At 40.9% G+C, this 21,832-nt stretch overlaps 1 protein-coding gene and 2 long non-coding RNA genes across 3 annotated transcripts; 2 read left to right on the top strand and 1 right to left on the bottom strand.

Annotated features, from left to right (window-relative positions):
- The first annotated feature begins 923 nt into the window (after window positions 1-923).
- Window positions 924-4,062, top strand: LOC143420503 (uncharacterized). The gene is made up of 3 exons (XR_013100333.1): window positions 924-1,835; window positions 2,644-3,599; window positions 3,734-4,062. It is a non-coding gene; the product is annotated as an uncharacterized LOC143420503 (long non-coding RNA).
- A 2,924-nt stretch (window positions 4,063-6,986) lies between these two features.
- Window positions 6,987-12,173, bottom strand: LOC143420294 (uncharacterized). The gene is made up of 6 exons (XM_076888110.1): window positions 11,849-12,173; window positions 10,108-10,155; window positions 8,356-8,466; window positions 7,924-8,040; window positions 7,569-7,649; window positions 6,987-7,474 (listed from the first exon to the last, which is right to left on the bottom strand). Exons 1-6 carry the CDS (start codon window positions 11,969-11,971, stop codon window positions 7,424-7,426), a joined length of 531 nt encoding a protein of 176 aa, XP_076744225.1. The 5' UTR covers window positions 11,972-12,173; the 3' UTR covers window positions 6,987-7,423.
- Window positions 12,174-15,234: 3,061 nt separating this feature from the next.
- On the top strand, window positions 15,235-19,311 carry LOC143420502 (uncharacterized). Its single transcript, XR_013100332.1, has 3 exons — window positions 15,235-15,313; window positions 18,966-19,071; window positions 19,149-19,311. It is a non-coding gene; the product is annotated as an uncharacterized LOC143420502 (long non-coding RNA).
- Window positions 19,312-21,832: the final 2,521 nt, after the last annotated feature.

Genomic DNA, 21,832 nt, shown 5'->3' with positions numbered 1-21,832 from the left:
GTCCCCCGAGCTTTAGAATTAAATTTAGAGTGATATATCTGGCCTACCCATCCAGACTTGATTCGAAGATGATCAGAGGTACGCAGATGCGTTTCCTGGAGAAATGCTATATCCGTTCTAAGTCGTTGTAAATGAGTAATAACCTTTTTCCGCTTGACTGGATGGTTGAGTGATTTTACATTCCAGCTTACAAAATTTACCACCCGATCACTAAATGATCGCGCTGTACTCATCCCTGCTCAAATAGTAAAATATGAAAGCTCCAGATGCACAACAGGCATAGGAGAAGAGAAAAGAGAGGGGAAGAAGAGAAAAAAAAAAAGAAAGGGAAAAACAAAAAACACAGTGATAAGTAAAATAAACATATCTGGCTGAAGCTCAAACCAAGAACACAATGAGCAGTTACACCAGATCGAACATGGTGACTGCCAAACCCCCTGCAAACAGATCCACACATATAGCCTAGTGCTTGTATGGGTTACTATAAGCCAGACTCCCGCTGGCCGCTTGACATAACATATCCTACAAAAAAAAAGAAAAAAGAAAAATACATACATACATACATATATATATATATATATATATATATATATATATATATATATATATATATATATGTACATACACATACATACATACATACAAACATACATACATGCATACACACATATATCGACATCCAAACAAAGTATAGAACTTTTCTAAACCCAATGGTATTGCCATGAAATAAAATGAACCAAAATGTGTTTATGAAATAAGTTTAAATGTCTGAACAAGAAGTGTCTCTTCAAGCTTTTCATCACCGTGCGAGCGCTACAACAAACAGAGTCATGTACACTCAGCCGTAACTGAGACAACCAACCGTAGCACTGGCGCTCCCACATAGAGCGACAGCCGCAGCCTCCTCAGACGTTGATAATATGTTCTTTAACATATTCCATTGCCTTCGCCGCATCCAGAAATTCTTTCTCCTCCCCGTTGTGCGTGATACAAAGTCGCGCTGGGAACCTGATCCCAAAACGGATACCTTCCTGCTCACGGAGAAGTTTCCGGACTTCTGTAAAAGCAGCCCGAACTCGGGCCACCGAGGTCGTAAAATCCGGGAATATTGCAATCGGTTGTCCATTGAACCTCAGCGGAGCTTGGGTCCTGGCACGGCGTAGAATTTCCACACAATCCTGGTAGTAATGAAGCTTGGCTATGATGGCCCGCGGGTTGCCACCCGGCTTTCTCGGGGCCAGACTCCTATGTGAGCGGTCGACAATAACATCTTTATCCATACCCAGCGCTTCACGTAGTAGTGCGGATACGGCCGTGGTGGAGCTCGAGTCCGGGCCCTCCGGGACCCCTATGATACGGATATTGGATCTCCGCATCCTGCCTTCCATGTCACCACATTTATCTTTCAGGTCAGATAGCTCCTTCCTCAAAGTCTTCACCGTAGATTGCAAGGTGACCACCTCATCGCTCCACATTGACAGCCCGTCCTCTACTTCTTTCACCGTGGCCTTAACTCCATCCATTTCAGCGCGCGCTGCCGCCGTATTGTTAGCAATCTCATTTCTCACTTCTTGCACGTCAGCCCTAATGTTATCAAAATCTTCTTTCAGTGCATTCCTGAGTTCTTCTTTTAACACCACGCTGATATCATCTTTAATGGATTGAAGAAGCTCCAATTTCAGGGCATCAGTGTCCACAAAGCGCCCATCGCTCTGCTGAGCCCGTTCCTCAGTGGTCGCTGAGCCGGGCGCCGCCCTTGGGCCACCATTGGTATTCTCGCCCGAGGATGCGCCGGGCCTAGCCGCAGTTCCTCCGGTGTACTTGTATTTCCTTAGGTTAGATGCCATTTTGTCTCGAATGAAGCTTTAATATAGTATATAAAACTGTTAGCTTCCCCTGTGACATAAAATGAGACTTTGTAGGTTGAAAAAAAAAACTATTTCTGAAACTCTGTTAGCGGGAGCCTTCAGAAACACGTCCTACTCCATTGCTGGCTCGCTAGCGCCCCCATAATATGATGTCTTAAACAACATTTTTCGCTGTTAAGCTAAGCTAATCTATGCTAATCATCAAGTTTGACCTTTATGTTTAGCATACAAACTTGTAATAAAATGTTAAAATGCAGTTTTAGTCAATTTTTGTCATTGTAGGCTTATCACTAATGCACTGATCAAATGATTAGTTACAGTTATTAGTTGCAAATGATTAGCAGCATCAGCGGTTTAAGTGTTAGGATTATACTCCACTAGTAATATAGCCTTGTTGCTTCAAGGCTCTCTTCAATATTCTATCATAACATTTTGTATTATTGTAATTTGTATGAGAAATTTGAATTAAAAGTCATATTTCAGGCGGTGTTAGAGACTGTACATTACCTTTCCAGGACTACACGCAGGGATTGCAGACAGGGTACTCCCTCTGGATGTGCATATGAAGGCTTTGTTTGTTATCAGCTGACAGGGCCTTAAAAATTCAATGAATTCTGTGTTGGACCATAAATAGCCTAGCTCTTGTGCTGCAAAATATGTTTAAAGGGCAGAAGGGAGATATATTGAACTAACATTACAACAATGATACTGAGGTTTAGCAAATCTCAAACATACATCTGTTTTTCTCCGTCTCTCTCTGCCTTTTCTTCATTAGGGTCAGAGTGATGTGACAGGGCTGGGCCAATGTGACAGCAGTTAGAGGAAGTTTTGACAGATAGAGTTAGAGAAGCTGCTCAAGGGAGGTGATGTCAGTCCACAGAAGAGAGACAGAAGAGGTGCGGGAAGACAGCCAACGCCCTGAATCTGATCTGATCTGATGGGAAGTGACAGGAGATGAAGAGAAGGAGTCAAATTCAGCCCGAGTGTGGCGGCAGTCTAAGGTCAGCGGGACCAGAGGAGAGATGAGAATCACCCCAGGAATACTGAGTGGGGAGTACCTTGTCTTGACCGTCAGCCTACACTGAAATTGCACATTACAGAGGGTCTGCAGCATTTTTTTGCCACTTTTAAGAAATGTTTAATCAACATTGCCATAATTTGTATTAGCTGAATTTCCAAAGTCTGAAAATCAGTAGAGTTCAAACAGCTGGCCTATGTGATAAACACAAGCTGTCATACACTAATTTAGTCACTTTGTGAGAAGATGAGACCTAATTTCAATGTTTGTATCATGTATCATTGAATTTTCACTGCAGATGGAAACTGTTTGAATGACTTTAGCAAGTTCAGAAAGTAACTAAGTAACCTTTCTTTTTAGAGTGATTATTTGGGTAACTTGCACCATCTTATGGGTGTATGTTACTGCCACGTGCTGCCTGCAGTAATGCAAAACATTTTTCAACACTTAGGAACCTTCCAGAGATGATGAGGATTTTATAACTGAACATATGGTTTGAAGGTGTTTATTGTAAAAGACAAAGTTGTAATAACTGCCAGGCAGGCTTCGTAGGTCAGCGCAAAGCTGGCAGGGGGTGAAGTAGGACAAAGGTTGTATAGGGAGGGTAGTGGTTGTGAGTGGTGTTGACAGTTTAGTGTGTGCGTGTCTTTTTCTTCTGGTTGGCATGAGTCACATGTGTCTAGGAAGATCTGGAGTACAGAGAAAACAATCAGGTAAGCACCAAAAGCCCTGGCTAATCAAGCTAAGTTCACTTGAGTCATTTTCCACATGGACACTATGGTGACTGTGTGGTTAGCAGTGTTGCCTCACAAATAGAGGGTAGAGTTTGCATGCTTTCTCATTCCAGGCTAAAGAGAGCACTGGAAAAAAAGGGAAAAAAAAGAAAACTCAAGGAATGACCTGGCTTTGAGTGGGTGAGCAAGAAAGGGTAGATGTGCCAAAGCAAGAGCGGGAAGAAAACAACAGACAAACACAGACAAAAGAGTGCGAAAAAAAAAGTGGCAAAAAAGCCCATCTGATGTCTGTGGAACCTAATTACATTAAACAGATATTGTCTTTGCAGTTGAAGTCTGTGCTGTCATCATGCCAAAAAAGAGCTCTCTGAGGAGTGCTACTGATATGTCTATTCATCATTCTGGGATGCTCCTGCTTAGATGTAATAGATTTTTTTTCTCTAATTGGTGGAAATATGAGCGCAACAACAGCAGGCATATCTGAATTGCTTCTGGTGTCTTATTATCTAAATTTGTTGTTCTTTCACTCCCAGATTTGGGATTATAAGTTTGTTATTACCAAAATGTATACACTATACTGTCAGAAGTATTCACTCACCCATACCAGTCATTGAATTCAGCTGTTCCAATCATCCCCATGGCCACAGGTGTATAAAATCAAGTACCAATGCATGCAGACAGCTTCTACAAACATTTGTAAAGAAATGGATTGCTCTTAGGAGCTCAGTGAAGTCCAGCTTGGTACCGTGATAGGATGCCACCTGTGCAACAAGCCCAGTCATGAAATTTCCACTCTATTGCATGTTCCACTGTCAGCTGTTAATGGTATTATAACAAAGTGGAAGCAACTGTAAGTAAGCCAAGAAGTGATAGCCCACGTAAAATCGGGGTCAGCAAACGTTAGCCAACTTTCTCCAGAGCCAATCGCTACAGACCTTCAAATTTTATGTGGCCCTCAGATTGTCACGATCCTGGGTCTTTTGACCCAGCGTTTTCAGTATTTATGTATGTATGTATGTATGTATATATATATATATATATATATATATATATATATATATATATATATACATACTCAAAACGCTGGGTCTGGGTCTTGATATATATATATATAATCCACATCTTGTCTTAATGCTTCAACATACCAGGACATTTTGGATCATTTCCTGCTCCCAACTTTGTGGGAACAATTCGGGGATGGCCTCTTCCTGTTCCAACATGATTGTGCTCCAGTGCACAAAGCGAGGTTGATAGAGACATGGATACACAAATTTGGTGGGGAACACCTTGACTGGCCTTCACAGGGTCCCAACCTCAACCTTATAGAACACCTTGGGATGAATTAGAGTGGAGACTGTGAGCAAGGCCTTCTCATTCATCATCAGTGTCTGACCTCACAGATGCACTTCTGGAAGAACTGTCAAAAATTCCCATGAACTCACTTCTAAATCTGTGGAAAGCTTTCCAAGAGGAGTTGAACCGTAAGGATTAAGAATGGGATGTTACTCACATTTATATTTGTGTGAAGGCAGATGAGCAAATACTTTCGTCAATATAGTGTATGATTGAAAATGAAAACTATCCTAATTCTTTAAATAAAACAAAACAGAAGTTGATACTGTTATGAAAATCAGCCTAACTTTCTTAAGGACAGACTCTCACAGAACTTGCTTTTGACTGTGTTTGCCCCATTGCATGTTGTTTGGGAAGAGATGCACTCATCAACAAGAAACTAATACTTACGTAGTGGTTTCCAGAAATTGAAGATGTTGACTGCAAGCCACAAACTACATGCATGAACATGACTGAGCTTTTATGGGAAAATCTCGCATGTGGCTCTGCTTTCTCACCACAGTTCTATAGATTCAGTGCTTCTGTGTAACTTTTTTAGCCGTGATTAACATTAGCTTTGTTCTCAAAGGGATGACTGCAGCCAAAGCAGAGTGGAAACAACACCGCACACATCAGTGTCACCACCGCAACGAATGACTAAAACACATCTACGAGGATCTCTTTGTGTTGGCCACACACGATGACGCATAGTGTGTGGACTCACCCTCAAACGAACATTTATATCATTAAGACAAAATGACTTTATAAAGCTGAAATCTATTTTCAAAGCATCCGTGTCTGGTGATAGTGAGAACACCTTTTTCCCCCTTGTTCTATCAGGTCATCAATAAGGAGTTCCCAGGATGCATTAGCTCAAGGGTACAGTCTGTCAAATGATATCCTGCTGGCAGCTGTCACAGAAATCTATGTGCTTGTGTGTTTACAGAGGAGTCGGCTCGGGCTGTGTCTGTCTTGTTGCTCTGAAATGGGATTAATCAGATATTGGTCTTAATTTGCATCAGTGTTTCGGAGAAATCAGGATGCCATGCTGCTGTGGGTTGTGACGAAAACGACACAGAGGCCCCTCACAACCAGCTAATTCAGGTTATCCAGTGACTGAACGACCGGCTCCAGGCCTTATGCGTGTCTATATTTTGCCAGAGCGAGCTGCTGAAGCATTTCTAGTGCCGTTTATGTGCTTTGGGGAAAATTCCAAGTGAATAAATAGCATTTTTTTTGTTGTTTGCCTCTGTATGGGTCTATAAAACCATAAAAAAAGAGTGTAAGCACCGTGTATCTACGTCATGAGCTGTGGGCTTTGATCAGTAAACGAGAGGAGGATGAGTCACTCTATTCACTTAGATTGCATGGCTTGTTTTCTCCATCAGATTTCCTCCTAGTTGGGATTTTCTCTGTACATATTTCATTTTTATTTCTTTGATTTTCAGCCCCTCATTCATCGATTAAGTCATTCCCGTATAGCTTTCCTCACTGTAGTGACGCAGGTGTTTGTTAAATCTGATCTACCAAAATACGGAGCAGCCCACAAAAGATGTGAATTTGTGCATATTTTTACGTCAGCGTCCTGCAGAAACACTCAAACTGAATTTATGGTTTAGACCATAATGTGTTTCCATTCATGGCCAAATGAATTAAAAATGACACAAGATATTAAAATAGAAAAAAAAGTCTGACTCCTGAAACAGATGGCGTGGACTACATTTGGATTTTTTTTCTTACTCTCTCTCTCTCTCACATTTGCCCTTGGTTGCTGTAATGCTAATGGAGTCTCTCAGGTTCCTGTTGGTCTATCCTGCTGCTTTTCATGGCCAGCAATGTACTATACCTGTAACACTTGCCATCTGTAATTGAAGGTTTAGTGGCATTTCAGCTTACCTGATACTCCCCTTTTAATAATCCTTCATATTTGAATAGAAACATAACAAGTCATTCTGGGGGGACAAAAGGGCAATGTGTGCAATCCTCCAGTGGAGCATGAAGTGCTTAAACATTAAAAAACCTCCACTCCATACGTCTGTTCTTAACTTTTATTGAAACCTGATACAACAACACAGGAGAGGAGATTTCTGCAAAAATATAACCCCAATCTTCATAAGGATTCTGTGATTAAATAGGTTACAACAAAATGGCAAAGAAGAATATTAATATAGGATCTTTTTGTGATGAAAAAAAAAACAACAACATGCAGGAATATATTAGAAATTAAAAACTATATATAAAAGTATCCATGTAAATGTAGACCAGCTGATAAATGTAAGCTAGCTTACAGTTAGAACAAGAAGAACAGAACAGAGGTTTTTCTACTGGGAATGTTGTCCATGTCAGCGATCGGTTTCTCCACACGTTTTGGGGTTACATCTGGACACATTTCTACTGAGCGCAGGCCCTTGTTAGGTTTTGCAAGAATGACAAGAAACTTTTTTCTTTGTGTGTTCTCCAGTTCTTGTCCTTTATGTGCTCCATTCGGCTCTGTCGCTCTGTCCATCGGTCTGAGGATCCCCCTGGAGAGCACAGGGACACGTCGTTTAAACACAGCACGCCAGAGTTTTATTTTTAAAGCAGCGTGCAGGATAATAAACACTGTAAATGACTCACGAGGACAGAGAAAGCTCCAGAGCGACCCGATTTCCCCCTCTTGGCTGGATCGAGCTTCACTTGTCTCCTCACTCTGGTCAACTGAAAAAGCGATCCCAGACAAATCGGTGTTACAGTGCGTTTTACAATTTGTCATTTCTGCATCTTCATGCATATATTATAACTTCACACTCAAAAAACTGAAACGCCGCCGTCTGAATGATTGCCCGATATGAAAAAAAAAAAGCAATTTCGGACAGATTATACAGGTGAGCACACCAATCTGAGTCAATAAAACCATATAAGGTGGCCTTATGACTGCTTGCACATCCAGCCTCAGCTGTTTCTCTGCACAGAGGTTGCCATGGAGACTCACCTGTACGGGGGTGGTTTTCTCGTTGATGATGAGAGAGAAGGAGCCAGGGCGGAGTTTGTTACGCTTAGTCTTTTTCTTGCTTGCAGCTGTAACCAAGTGTCGCCGGGACCTATCAGCCTAAGAAACCCCGGACACAGGGATTAGTACATACATGCACACATCCATTTCTTCTGCTGTGACCATCTCACAGCTGTCACCTCTTCAGTGAAGCACTGGTCTAACACAAATGCTTTCATTTTTACTTTTACTGAGTTGGTAAGAAATGTGGTTTCTTTTCTTCTTTTTCCCCCAGCATATACATATGATCCACTATGACTAAAGCTTCTCTGGACCATGCGGCAGCTGCCACCGCCACTAAGAACCAGTCACCACCTCCCCCGCATTAGGCTTTTTCTCCCTCTGACTCCCTTGTGAGTAACAAGAATGATTTACCTGGATGAGAGTTTTAGGGAAGCCTTTGACAGAGATGGCCCCGGGCAGGCTGGAGTGACTCAGGTGGGTGTGATCTCTCCGCTCCAACTGTCTCTTACGTCTGAAGAAAACCTACAACGATGAGACAGTCACAACCACAACCACAGAGGGAAACAACTCCTGTTACTCTGTGTGATAACGTGCGTCAAGTCTTGTGTGCAGTGGATAGTTTGTGAGCCTGGCCCTTTCTCCTTATCCTGCTCCTGGTCACATCCAGCCTCTGTTCTTTGAGAAGGCTTAAAGTCAAGCGGCAACATTGAAAGGAGGAAACTGCAACATTATTATTGTTACTGGTCCAACCACTTCCTGCATCAATCTGCTGAAAATAAAGTCTGCCATTAAGCTTCTCAAATTCCAAATAAATGGATTGGCACTTTGAGAAACAACAGGTTTCTGTTTGCCATTTGGGACTTTGGGGAATAAACGGCACAGGCTCGTGGAGTCATCGCCCTGCAGCACAGTCTGCAGCACAGTTACAAATTTACCACAAAGTTACACAAGTGTGGAAATAACTAGATCATTTCCAGCATAATACTTCCTCCTCTTTTTCCATTTCGCTGAACACAAAGATGACTATGTTAGCTGCAAAATATTTGTCTCGCAATCATTCGCGATGCCATTTAAAGTACTTACAGTGATTGCTGTTGACCTACATTTTGTTGATTGCCTCTGTTTTCAGCATTGTGGGATGGAATATTTTACAATTGGCTGTGGCACAACAGCTGTACACTTCAGAGCTGAAGGTTAATTGCAATATGCATACATTATTGTTTGTTTCTATATCTGAAGCTGCAGGGATGCACATGCTGCAATGCTCTTGTGAGCTCGCAGGTTCACTGCCTGATGTCTCTGTGACAGTTACATCATATTACCATTTCTATCAGTAACCCAATCATCTAGTCGTGCAGTTTGCATTGATTAACACAGTTATGTGTTGCCTTCTAAAATAAGATCTGCAACTTGTGGACTGACAGTAATATCCATATCTGTCCAAACTCGTGTTTCAATTCAGTTCTATTTTATTTATACGGTGCCAATTCATAACTGCAGTTGCCTCAAGGTGGTTTATATTGTAAGGTAAAAACCCTACAATATTAGAAAGAAAACCCTACTATCATGAGCAAGCAGTTGGTGACAGTGGGAAGGAAAAACTCCCTTTTAACAGGAAGATAAATGTAGTAAGGCTTTTGACGTAGTTTAATAGATGGACATGAAAGATTACTGTTAAAATAAAGTTCTCAATCTTTTTAGTTATAAAATCCTATCACTTTATACATTATTCTATTAGATTTTGTGCAAGATTTTGTCTTATGATTTCTTATGGCCAAAAATGTCCTTTGTAAGGTGTTTTATTCTTGCCTGTATGTGCCAAACTTAGATACATTCCCTCAGCATGTTCAAAAATACCACTTTTCCCTAGAATGGGTCAGTCACACAAAAACATAGTGACTAATTCTGGCGTAGAGACATGAAAAATGAGCCTGTCACAGCCACCCCTTTCCACACCATTTAATTCCCCTCTATAAGTCTTGGTCTTCTCTTTCTCAGTTTCTTATACCACTATGTGTTTTTCATTATCTTGTTTCAGCAGTGGACTTCCTGTGACCATAAAGCAGTTTCCCTGTGTTTAGACCTCCTCCGAGAAGGTTTCCTTCAAAAGCAAACTAAAGAATTCGATATAAGATGTGAAAGTAAAGAGGAAGTGGCACATACCAGTCCTTCAGGTAAGGGCAGCCCCCTCTGCTGCGTTTGATCATCTGACTGGGGACAAAAAAGAAAGTCAACACTCATGCTTTATTTTTCATTTTCCAGTACAGTTCAGTTACTGTGGCTTCTGGGAAAAGTTGTTCTCTCCACTGATGACAATGACTGCGTGATTATTTGTGAATGAGATTAGATTTTCAGTCACTTTCACAGTGTGTAAATACTCTCCTATCCCAGAAGAACCAGGCCACACTGCCCCATCTAACAATACATCATAATTTATGTTATAACTCATCAAAACAAGTCATTTTTCAGCACTCCAATCACCAAACAAGACAGCACGTCTGAGCAGAATAAAGCTGCAGCTGTTATCTGTTGGCTCTTGATGACCTCATAAAGTAAAGTGCTATGTTTTTTAAGTGTGTATGTTTAGGATATTCATCAGACCCTGCCACAATCCATCCAGTTTTCTGCTGCTGCGCACATTATGAGCTGACGAGTCCCATAAATTACACATTTAGTGTATACCACTCCATTACAAACACAAGTGCCTTTTGGTGAGAAAAGGGAAACGCAAGTAAACTAAACCAAATGCAGCAAATATATCCTGAAAAGGATGCTGTTGCTGGTATTAGTTAGCTCCCACCACATATGAAGCCTGTAATTGCGTGTGCTGTAATTACATTACAAATAATTGCTGCAGAAGAGCACATATGTGGCGCAAACTAAATCACACGGAACAGAATTCCCCACTCAGACTCTTTCATGTGTGGGTGAGAATCCCTCTCTCTCCTCCTGATGTCAAATGCATTGTCCAGATGAGGGTGATTACTTTGGACAGAACATGAGGACTGTCCCCAGCAAAACGCTAACCACGAAGTTAAAGTTTAACAGGCAGCAGCCACATGAAAAGCCAAAAAAAGGGGAGCTGAAGAATTTTGTTCCACAGAAGGGTATATTTTTGGTGGAGTGTCATTATGGCTGTAAAAACCATTACAATGAGAGTTTGTTTCTGTAAGAAGAAAAAAAAATTATATGTCTCCACAGGTCAGGGTCAGACTGTACACGTCTCCATCCATTCGAAACACATTTGGCCACTATAATCGCCACAGCAGCCTTTTTTTTTCTAAAGGAGCCAGACTGGACATACTTACATTCCAGCAAACTTACTGGTTTCCTTTGGCCAAACTATTATATAAACACTAATCATGCTGTGTCTGAGCAGAAACAAATGAAACAAGTATGGAACTTGTACTTAAAGTGCAAACTTTTAAAAACATTTATTCCATTTATGAGATCATCCAAAGCTTCTTCAGATTTAATAAGAGAAAATGCTGGTGAACAGTAACAAATGTGCTACACATATTTTAAAAGCTTTCAGTGAGTGGAGATATGGGTTATTTCTACAAAAGAGACTACAAACAGCTACTTTGTATTATTAGTTTGTACTTTAACTCAAATTTATAGTAAAAATTGGAATCAAATCTACCTCAACGCAACATTAGAGACGTATCACCAACTTTTAAAGCACGCTTACTTTACACGAGCCTAATAATTTTAGTTCTTTTCAGTTTCATTTGCGTTAAAAGTTGGTTATTATGTCGCTTAACAGCAAGCAAACAGCATTTAATGGGCTCAAACAGGCTGTACTTACCCCGGTCGTGTCACGGCAGCAGAGATGATGACTGATACATAATGAATGCCCTTGTCTTCTGCTAACTATCACATCCATTAGAAGTGCGTCTCTTACCTGTCCGTCTGCGGTCTGTCCGCTGACACACAGCTCTCCCCGGCTTGCTCCTGAGCAGTCGAAGGCGTGTGACAGCAGGCTCGCCTGCAGGCACAGCACGCACAGCCAGACAGTAAACCCCATGATCCAGGCAGGAACTAGACTGTCCTCAGCTCCTGTCAGCTCCCTGCTTTATACTCTCGGCTCTGCTAATGGGGAACAGATGCAGGGGAACAGGAGGCTATGCCAGCTTCACACAGACAAACAGCCCACCACAAGCCTTTGCTGTGCGCCAACCAGTGGCCTGTGGTCCTGCAGAAACATGTCAGACATCTTGAGGGGCCTTGGTTTGAAAAAAGAAAGAAAAAGAAAAAAAGAAAGAAAGAAAACACCCACCCTGCCCAGCTACCCCGACCCAAGTGGGAGTATGAAGGCCATTTTCCACTTAAAGCTGCAGTGTAAAAGCTTCCAAAGTGTGTGTGTTAAAAAACACCAACGCAGAGAGGAAACTTGTGTTGTCAGACTTCTGTACATAACTCATAAAAAAGTGGTAGTTTGAAGAAATCCTGCATCATGAAGCAAATTTGTCTCCCGGCTCTGTAGACATCTCTCTCTCGTTGCGCTTTCGGGACATATATGTCCTGTGACTGTTTATAAAGTTCCTTAACGGATCCAAACACTTCAGTGAGCCGTTAAGGAATTACAGTAATTACTCTTCAGCAGACTTTTCAGTGAAATATGCAGGAGCCACAGACACCGTTAATTCATCTTTCAGCCTCCAGACTAGTGTTGACTAAACACTGGCAAACCAGATTTAATCACAACTGTCTGATGTGGATAAAAAAAAAACATGATACCTTTTTTTTTCCTGGTTTTGGGAGGAGTTCTTATTTTTTTGAGTGTTTGAGACAGAGACAGGAACTTGTTTTTAATTTAAAAGTATGTTTTAAATGAACTGGCAATCATTTTTAAGGGTTTGGCAGTTCTCTGCAGGAATTTATTTGCCGGTAAAACGCTGGAAGACATAAAGACTGCATCTCATGATGGAACAAGCTGTACACGAGTGGATACAGTCTGTCAAGGTGTGTAACAGGATGGGAAAAAGAAACGAGAGGGGGCAAGAGAATGAATCTACTTTAAATTCGTCAAGCCTTGGGCGCTCGCTCACAGAGGAAATGCCTCCCAGTAGGACATGCACTGCTGGGAAAATTATGGAAATCAAATAAATTTTATTCCCAGTCCGAGTCAAGCCCACATGCCACTCATACTACTTTGCGTATCAGGGAAAGATTTAGCTTTTCACTCAGACAACTTGAAAAAGATTGTGAGAGCATTTCTGAGTGAGCCACGGTTTAAGTGGCGAGAATGAAACATGGTTATTTATTTTCATCCCCCAGCTCTGAATTCCAGCTCCCTTTCCTATATTTCCTGAGATACGCTGCCTAAGACATGTTGTTGCGAACCTTTTCCCAGGAGGTTCAGCGAGACCACTGGCTAGACAGCTGCGAGCTAATGATGTGAATCGATGAAGGCGATGTTTAGTCAGGAAGAAAAGGGGAAGAGATGGGTAGAAAAGTAACCGGCGCTGCTTCGACAGTCAATCCTCACAAGTCTGCTGGCGGACAAACATGCCAGTCATGTTGCTCGACAAGCTGGGTAATTAATTCTGCTGTCATTCCTAATGGGAATCAGACTTTGTGCTTTAATTTAAAACAGCAGGTGATTTTGTGTATGAAAACATGTTGAGAAAATTACAAGTTTAAATCAAACAGACCTCAATGTGGCCAAAGACATTAGGCGAGAGTCATTTAAGTCTACACGATCTTTTACTCATTCTGCGCTTTCAGCTTTAAAGTAACTATTTTTAAAGCATCTCAGAAAGTTAAGTATGTAAAACTGCTATGCAGAACCACTTCTATTTCTCCCCCCTCACTGCTCCCCTACAGGGAGTGTCATTCATCGGTATCTCTGCTTTCAGCTGCTGTCACTGTGTCTGGTGATGATGCTCTATGGGGAGCAGCCTTTGACCTTGTAGGAAAAAAAAACCACTCATTTTGTACACAAAGTGTCCCCGTGTCTTTAACCATGGATTTGACGACAGGTAATTTGTGATATAAATACTTGCAGAAATGTGTTTTCGTGCGAGTGACGGTAGGAAACCAAACTGACTGGCAGCAGCATGACAGATGAGTGAAAACAGAAAATGTGACTTAGGTAACAACATCTGGATTAAGAGAAGTGACTCATAAGGTAATGGATGCTTTGCAAGGTCGACTCTTACAGCTTTATTTGTGAAAAGTGCTATAAAACATTTTCCTTTAAATCCATCCAAGTGACTTTATTGTCCAGGTTTTGATATTCAGAAAATTGGCCTTTATAGTTTTGTTATGGTGTTCAGCACTGCATTGTAATGATGTCAACAGCAGCAGGACTTGGCTGTGAACTGTTATTAGAATGAGTGTTCCTTCTGCTGAAATGCAAAGATTATTGACATAATGGGGCTAACGGTAAACCAAGTTAAAGTTATTTTACTGTAATGAGGGATTTTGTACTATGACAGCTATAAGATTTCTTTATATAGTATTTCTGGGATGTATATTTCCTTGCTTTGTTCCCCAAAACAAAGTTAACTTTGTAAAGGAAAGGCAGAGGAGGGATAGTGGATAGAGGAAGAGGACAGAAAAGATTCATGGATGTAGTGAGGATTGGTGTGACACAGGAGGATGCTGGAGACAGGGTCAGATGGAGGAAGGTCATTCGCTGTGGTGACCCCTAAAGGGAAAGTCTGGAGGAAGAAGATGTTTCTAAGATTTACATGAATTTGCACCTATTTCAGGAGGCAGTTAGCTGAGCAGAGCATAAAGAGTGCCCACCTTGCTTATAAAGCTCAGCATTTAACATGATAAATGTGGTCTGTATAATCTGTATAAAAACAGTATTTAAAAGCAAGACGTGGTTTTAGGGGTCACGGGGTTATGTGGCAAACTTTCTTAGCCATTGGCAGGGACTGCCTGAGTTTGTTGCCTTTGAAGGAGGTATTTCCTCCTGTTTTCAGTATTTATTCTAAGCTAAGCTAACCCTTTGTGGGCTTCAGCTAAATATTTTGCATCCGTGCAAGAAAATGAATGTGTAAGTGTTTTCCCCCAGTGTTTCAGGTCTCACTGAAACAGGAAAACCAAAGCTAACTCTCCATATGGGGAGACTGGAGCATATCCCAGCTGACAGTGGGTGGGATTACACCCTGGGCAGGTCGCCAGGCCGTCACAGGGCTAACACAAAAACAAACACCCGCTCACATCCACACTTACATTCAATTTAGAATCAACAGTTAGCCCACCATGCAGGGGCTCAGGAGACTGGAGCACCTGGTGAAAACCCACACACACGCCACACAGAAACAACCCAGACCTCCTCATGCTTTCTGCACCGCCATGAAGTGCATACAAGGTCTTCATGTTTCTGCCAGAGCTAAAGGAAAATCAGCAGGTAACAGCTTTTTAAAACCAAATATGAGTAAAATAACAGAGATTTCTGTCACATAAGGTACCACTGACTTGACTTGGTGTGTTGTCTTGTCAACTTCCAAACGCCTATTCTGAACTAGCAAATGCTTTCAGATGATATGAAGCTCTAACACAATAATAAATTAGCCTCTTTCTTCACCAGGATGAAGCTTGTTTGTTTCATGCTGCCATTTAGCCTCCATTTAGGCATGCACCAGAAAGCAGCGTGTCTCTGCTGCTTTGTGCAGATACGTCGCTCATGAAGAGATCTCCCACGTGTAGCACACTAATGAATGGACTCCGTGTGTGTATAATTAGTGCAGGGCCGTGTAACTATAACCTCTGCTGAGAAATGAGAGACTGCAACTCATATTCCATCCATCACCTCTCTGTACAAGCGAACAACCTTAAGGTCTGTTTGCGAATCAATACTCCTCTACAGCACATTGTTGTCTTTTTTTTTTTTCCCCCCTCTCTGTGTGCTGCTGCTTTGGTAACAGCTATGTGAAAGGTGTGAGGGAGAGAATAGCAGTGAGGCTTTCAGTGCTATCATGTGGAAAGTGCAGAGGAAGCCAAAGATGAGGCTCAGGAAAAACAACACAGCTGTGCTGCAATTTGTGTGTTTGTCATTGAACAAAGACTGATTACAGTCTGGATTTTCCTTTTATCCCAACTCTTTGAGTTAATCTTAAATGCACTATCATTAGTTAGCAAGAGTTTTTGCCCTTAGTCTCACACCTGTACCATCTCTGTGTGGTTCTGTTCACAGGAACAGAAAATATTAATTGTGTAGATAGTCTGTTAAATGGTATGTCATCGGGGCTGTGGAAACATGACGTCCCAAATGTTTTAACACATATACATACATGTATTGTGTGGCTTTAAAATTGTAGAAAAGTATTTGATATTAGCCCATAAAATCAGGAAAATATCCCATTTGCATTTTGAAACAGAATACAAATAAAAGGATGCTGAAAAGCACTTTCTGATTATTTTAAAGGGGATTCTTTTAAGTTTTAGTATAAGCAAGTAAATGTGTGCACTGACATTTTCAGGATAAGCACCCTCCCACTTTCTTTTTCTTCCCTGACAGGCAGGCTGAAGGAGAAATTTACTCTTTTAGCTATGGATGCCACATTATAATTAGTTGTCATTTTCAAAAAGTCAGAAAATATAAGACATGATTTTTTAAGAGTTTTAAGAGGAAGGATTTCATAACCTTTGTGAAACAGGAGGGAGATGCTTTTTAAATCCACAGAAGTCATATTTTTGATTCATGACACAGCTCATGCCAACCTCTAAGTGTGTGACACACACGAGAGGGCCTCTTTTGCTTGTTTTCAATAACTGAAAAAATAAGATCCACCTTAGGATCTGACTTTTTCATTCAAACTTTCTGGACTAATAAAAACAACTGACACAGATGATTCAAATAAATTAAAAACAAAAAAACAAAACAAAAAACTCCACATTGAATAAAATAATAGGCTTGTTTTCAGCCTACATGGCTTTTAGTGAAATATTTAAGACAGCAATGCCTGAAAAATAATTTTCATGAAGGGCAAATTAACTGTCACAGTTTTCCTGAGATTTACTTTTTGATTTCTTGTATTTACAGTGATCCGAGTCTCTGGGTTTACATTCTGTTTAACAATTATTCCCTGGTTACCTTCCTTATGGTTGTAGCTTTAGGTTTGTCATTAGGTTTTCTTAGTTTTTTTTTTCTGAACATAGATATGTTGTAGAGTTTATTCAGTTCAATTTTATTAACATAGCACCAAAATCACAGGAGCAGTCAGCTCAAGGAGCTTCACATTATGAAGTAAAGACCCTGCAATAATAGAGAATACCTCAACAATCAAATGACCCCTCTTTGAGCAAGCACTCGGCAACAGCAGGAAGGAAAAACTCCATTTTAACAGGACTAAACCTTCAGCAGAACCAGGCTCAGGGAGGGGCAGCCATATGCTGTCACTGGTTAGGGATGATGGGAGGAAGACAGGATAAAAAGCGCTAATTTCAGGATGGGATGAGGATAAGAGTTAAATTCTTGTTTTCCTGGTGTGCCCCGTAATTCTTTGTCCAGTCTTCGTCCCTGTGCGAAGTGTTTCTTGTTCTAGTTATGTTATATTAGTCTTTTGTTCCTTGTATTTTGTAGCACCTTATCTCAGATTCTTCCACCTGTGCACCAAGCTGTTACCTCCCCCGTAGTTAGGCCTTTGCTTCTTTATTAACTTCAGTTTCCTTTTATCTTTGTCACAATGTGTTTGTCTCCTATGTGTTCCCCTCCATCCCTGTATTTGAATTCTGTTACATATTCTGTTTCTCTGGATTTTGGTCTGTTGTTTTTTTCACCATTAAAGGTGAACTTTATGTTAAACCCACCTGCCTATAGAGTCTGCTTTTGGTTCCAAATTTCTGCAAACTACAACAAAAAAATCCCCACAAACCCAGTGCGAGTTTAACTCAGTCAAAAGACTCTGATTCAGTCGCTTCACACAGAAATGAGAATTCTTTGTGCTCATCTTGCATTCCTACATCATTCTTTGCTTGCACTCAAAGACTCAGCAACGCTTGCTCCAAACAAATGTGGCAAAAGACAAACATCTACAATTATATCTATCTTACTTTTGCTGTTACTTGCACTTTGCTCTTCATTCGTTTTGATTGTTTGATAATGTAATAATGCAGAGACACAGAAATGAACTAATCCTGCCCATCATGCAAAAGCATGCAAGAAAATCCGTGGAATCAGCTCAGATATGATTTATGAAAGTAAAATTCAAACAATTTGCTGCAACATAATTCTGCACAATTAGCATCGTGTAAAAGAGACCGAGGACGGATCATAAGATTCATGAAAACACGGTCATACTATAATCAGTGTTGTATCTTATTAAAACAATGAAGTAAGTAGGAAGGTGATAATTAAGTCCAAATTGTCCAGTTATTACTGTAGCAGAGTGAGCACTGCTCATTCAGCCGGAATACTAAACACAGCATCATGGGAGACTGTGTGATGTTCGGGTCATGGCCTCTCACTTTCTCTCATTTATATCCAATCCTCTCTCTGCTCTGGTTACCATGGCGGCAAGAAGTTGGATTCACACAAATGCCGCTGAGGGCTGAAGCCTTTGAGGAGAGGAGAGAGCAGACAAGGCAAGGTGTGGATGGGCTTCGGTTTCACATGCACACCACTCCACTAGCCTCTCCAGCTGCACACTCATACACAGAGCACTACAGACACTAGGCTACCTATTATAATCGGAGAGCAATTAGTGTCACAGTGCATCTTTATTACATAAATATGGATCCATAAAGAACAGGTTTTTTTCTGGATGTGATGTTAGAAGCTTAACAGTCTTTAGACATATAAGACCTGATATGGTGACAACCAGATAAAGAGTGACAACCGGACTGGCTCCCCACAGGTTCCAGCAGACCTTTAACCTACCTGGAAACTAGCTTTTTAGGTAGTAAACACAGTGATGGCATTGGAAAGGGGCCCCTCCCATTGTGTTTTCGGTCACAAGTCACACGCGTGTATGATTTCTGTTGTTGTTATTATGACACTGGATTAGCAATGCCCTTTGTTTTTGGTTAATGTGGTATCCTTAACTGTTATTCCTCGGCAGGTTCAGGCCAGTGCTGTGTAATATTCCCATAATATCGTTGCACAACACATTCAGTAAAGCTGGAGTCTGTACCTGGTCAATGCTTCAACCAAGCCTGTCACAGAAGGTAAAACAAAGTCAAGTTTAGCCACCTGTTGCTTGTAATTGGACCGCAATAGTATAATCTTTCATTTTGTTACACAGAGGATCTCAGTACTGCCATCAAGAAGAATCCTGCCACGTCCCCTCAAACTCCTGCGATTTCTACATTTTATAATGTGCCACGGTTCACTCATACCACCTATTCCTCCTCTATTCTCCTGAGAATAGAGGAGAATACCCCTGAAACTGAAAATAAAAAATGTGACACATGCACAAAGTCAGTAGTGTTACTCAGAGAGCACTTCATGATATAGCTGGTCTGTAAAAGATTCATTGATCTGAGTGGTGAGAGCAAACTGAGACGTTAAAGCTGTGGAATCCAAAACCACTAAAGTGGGCTAAAAAATGCCGAAATAAAAGCCAGAAAAAATACAAATAAAAGATATCAGTGTCTTTTCAGTTTGTTTTTGCATAACAAAGCTTGGATTTGTGGAAAACTTTGTATGTCTGGGCTAAAACACAAAATGAGATGAAGTTGCATAATTGATTCATTTACATTTCATCGTTGCTACGGGTGCACGACTGCTGAAAATAATCATGAGCCATGTCTGTGTTACATGTACTGTGTGCATTAATAAGTGCTACTAACCTATGATCCAAGGCCGACTGGCTGTAGCAACAGAAACACCTTCTTTGTAAACAGCTGTGGCTCAACTTGGCTGGAGAAAACTGCTGGCAAGCAAACTGGGAAGTGGAGTGGCTGGCAAATTTACTCTCACTCATGCACATTTGTGAAATAAACACAGGAAAGGAGGGGAGTTAGCAGGCTTCTGTGCTGTGTGACTAATAGAGTCTGTGAGCAGACTGACCAGACTGTCAATATGTTGTCGTTTCTAAACAGTAGAAGGAAAAAGAATTAGTCTGGGGTTAGTGGAGGCTAAAGGGGGCGTCTTAAAGTATGAGTTTGAATCTAAATCATTTTGCCATGTGAATCATAAAACCTCCAAAAAAATGTTACTTTCCACAACCTTCTGAGCTCAGTTCCGTTGCATTTCTGCTAACCTGTCTTCAAAATCAGCCTCATTGAGTATCTCTTCTGAAGGTATTTTACTGCTAACTTGCTAACTGGTTGAGTTGTACATAGTGTAACCAGAAGGGAAGGCTGTTGTTTTCCATTATAAAAGTGATTTACCTCAGCTCCTGCTCATAACTCACGTCCCAACCCAGAGGGCAATTAGTGCTTTATTAGCTGTAACAGGGGAAATGACTCCCTTCCGTCACTCCGGGGAATTCTAACAAAAAAGAAAAAGTATTCATCAACCACAAAAATGCCAAATCCATTTATCTGTTTATCAGCTGTAAAGATATCAAACGTTAAAAAAGCTCACATTTTGTCTGTACTTTACAAGATTAAATACATTTTCTTCCATTTAATCCACACAGTGCATAACCACAATGCACAGAGTGACTCACAGTGTTTGTTTGCTGTTTGCGATGCTTTGTTTCCAGCACTGAAATGGCCACTTATGGGCAATTAGTCATGCTGAGTAGGCAGAGGCTTCACCTCCACTTCGTCACTGACTAACGCAAGACACTATATGTTGGAAAGGAAGTAAAGTGAGCGAAAGCATCGAGAGGAGGCAAATATTTTGTTCCTTTTAGGAGCTAGACTGCAGAGGGTTTAACACACAAATATAATGGGGATTAAACAGGAGCTTTGATCCAATACTCTGAGGTTTGTAGCATTTTAGGCCTTTAACAGTTATGTAGATACATGAGGCAATTACAGCTCCTAAATGCTTTGAATAATTATATTCCCGAGATCGAGAAGCATCTTACTTGCTGGTTTGCAACATCTTGCTGATCTCCTACTCAAGAGATATTCTCCTGCAAAGTCATGCTCTCTATTTTTATGCAAACATAAAGTGCACATTCATTCAACATTGCTTTGCAAAGGTCCTGCTCTTGAGTGAGCAGCCAGATTAAAGCACACTTACTGATATTCTGATCTTCCAGAACAGTTACATTGGAGGAAAGTGGATTATTTAAGCAATCTCCCATCAAAGTAATTATGAGGCTGCCTTTCTGTTCAGCTTCTAAATGACCTCTGAAATGTCTCGTGGAAGAAGAAACCACCATGTTTGGTGGCAAGCATCGAGAGTAATTTACTGTACGAGTGGTCCCAAATGGAAAAGCTTCCCCAGGTAAAACTAATTCATAGAGTAAAGTCAACAGGAGCAGGATATTTCCTCTGTTACCCGGAGGACACAGAGACAGGCTTGGGTCAATATATGGATCACTGAGGATATCCTGACTGGTGATTATCGCAGGTCCAAAAGCAGTTTCCTCTTATGTAAGTACATCTCACGCACCTGCTGCCTTCCTGGATGCACAGTCACGGCGTTTTTTACCGAGTACATGTGAAATTGTGCAGACTGTAAAATACTACATTGCAGATCTAAATTCGGACATTCTCCATAAAGGCTTTTCATCTATGAAATAAACTTCCAACAGAAATGAAATTGATTCCTTCTTTTACGTCTATTAAATCTTTTTAAATAGAGGTCAAAGGTTGGTTTAAATGTAAAGTAAAGCTGGAGTCATTTTGATAAATTTTATTAAATATTTCAGTTATTCATCATTTTGGAGGTAATTGTGTGCATATCTTTATTGAGCTAATGCCTGTGTGTTTATTGTAGTTTTGTATTTATATTGTATTGTGGTTTTCTGCAGTTGAATGATGTAACTCTTGTTTGTGCATCACTGGGTATAAAAGCCCAACAGCA

Source organism: Maylandia zebra, linkage group LG9, assembly GCF_041146795.1.
Source record: "Maylandia zebra isolate NMK-2024a linkage group LG9, Mzebra_GT3a, whole genome shotgun sequence".
Classification (NCBI taxonomy): Eukaryota; Metazoa; Chordata; class Actinopteri; order Cichliformes; family Cichlidae; genus Maylandia; species Maylandia zebra.
The sequence above is the reverse complement of the archived record's forward strand: the minus strand, read 5'-3'. Positions and strand labels throughout refer to the sequence as shown.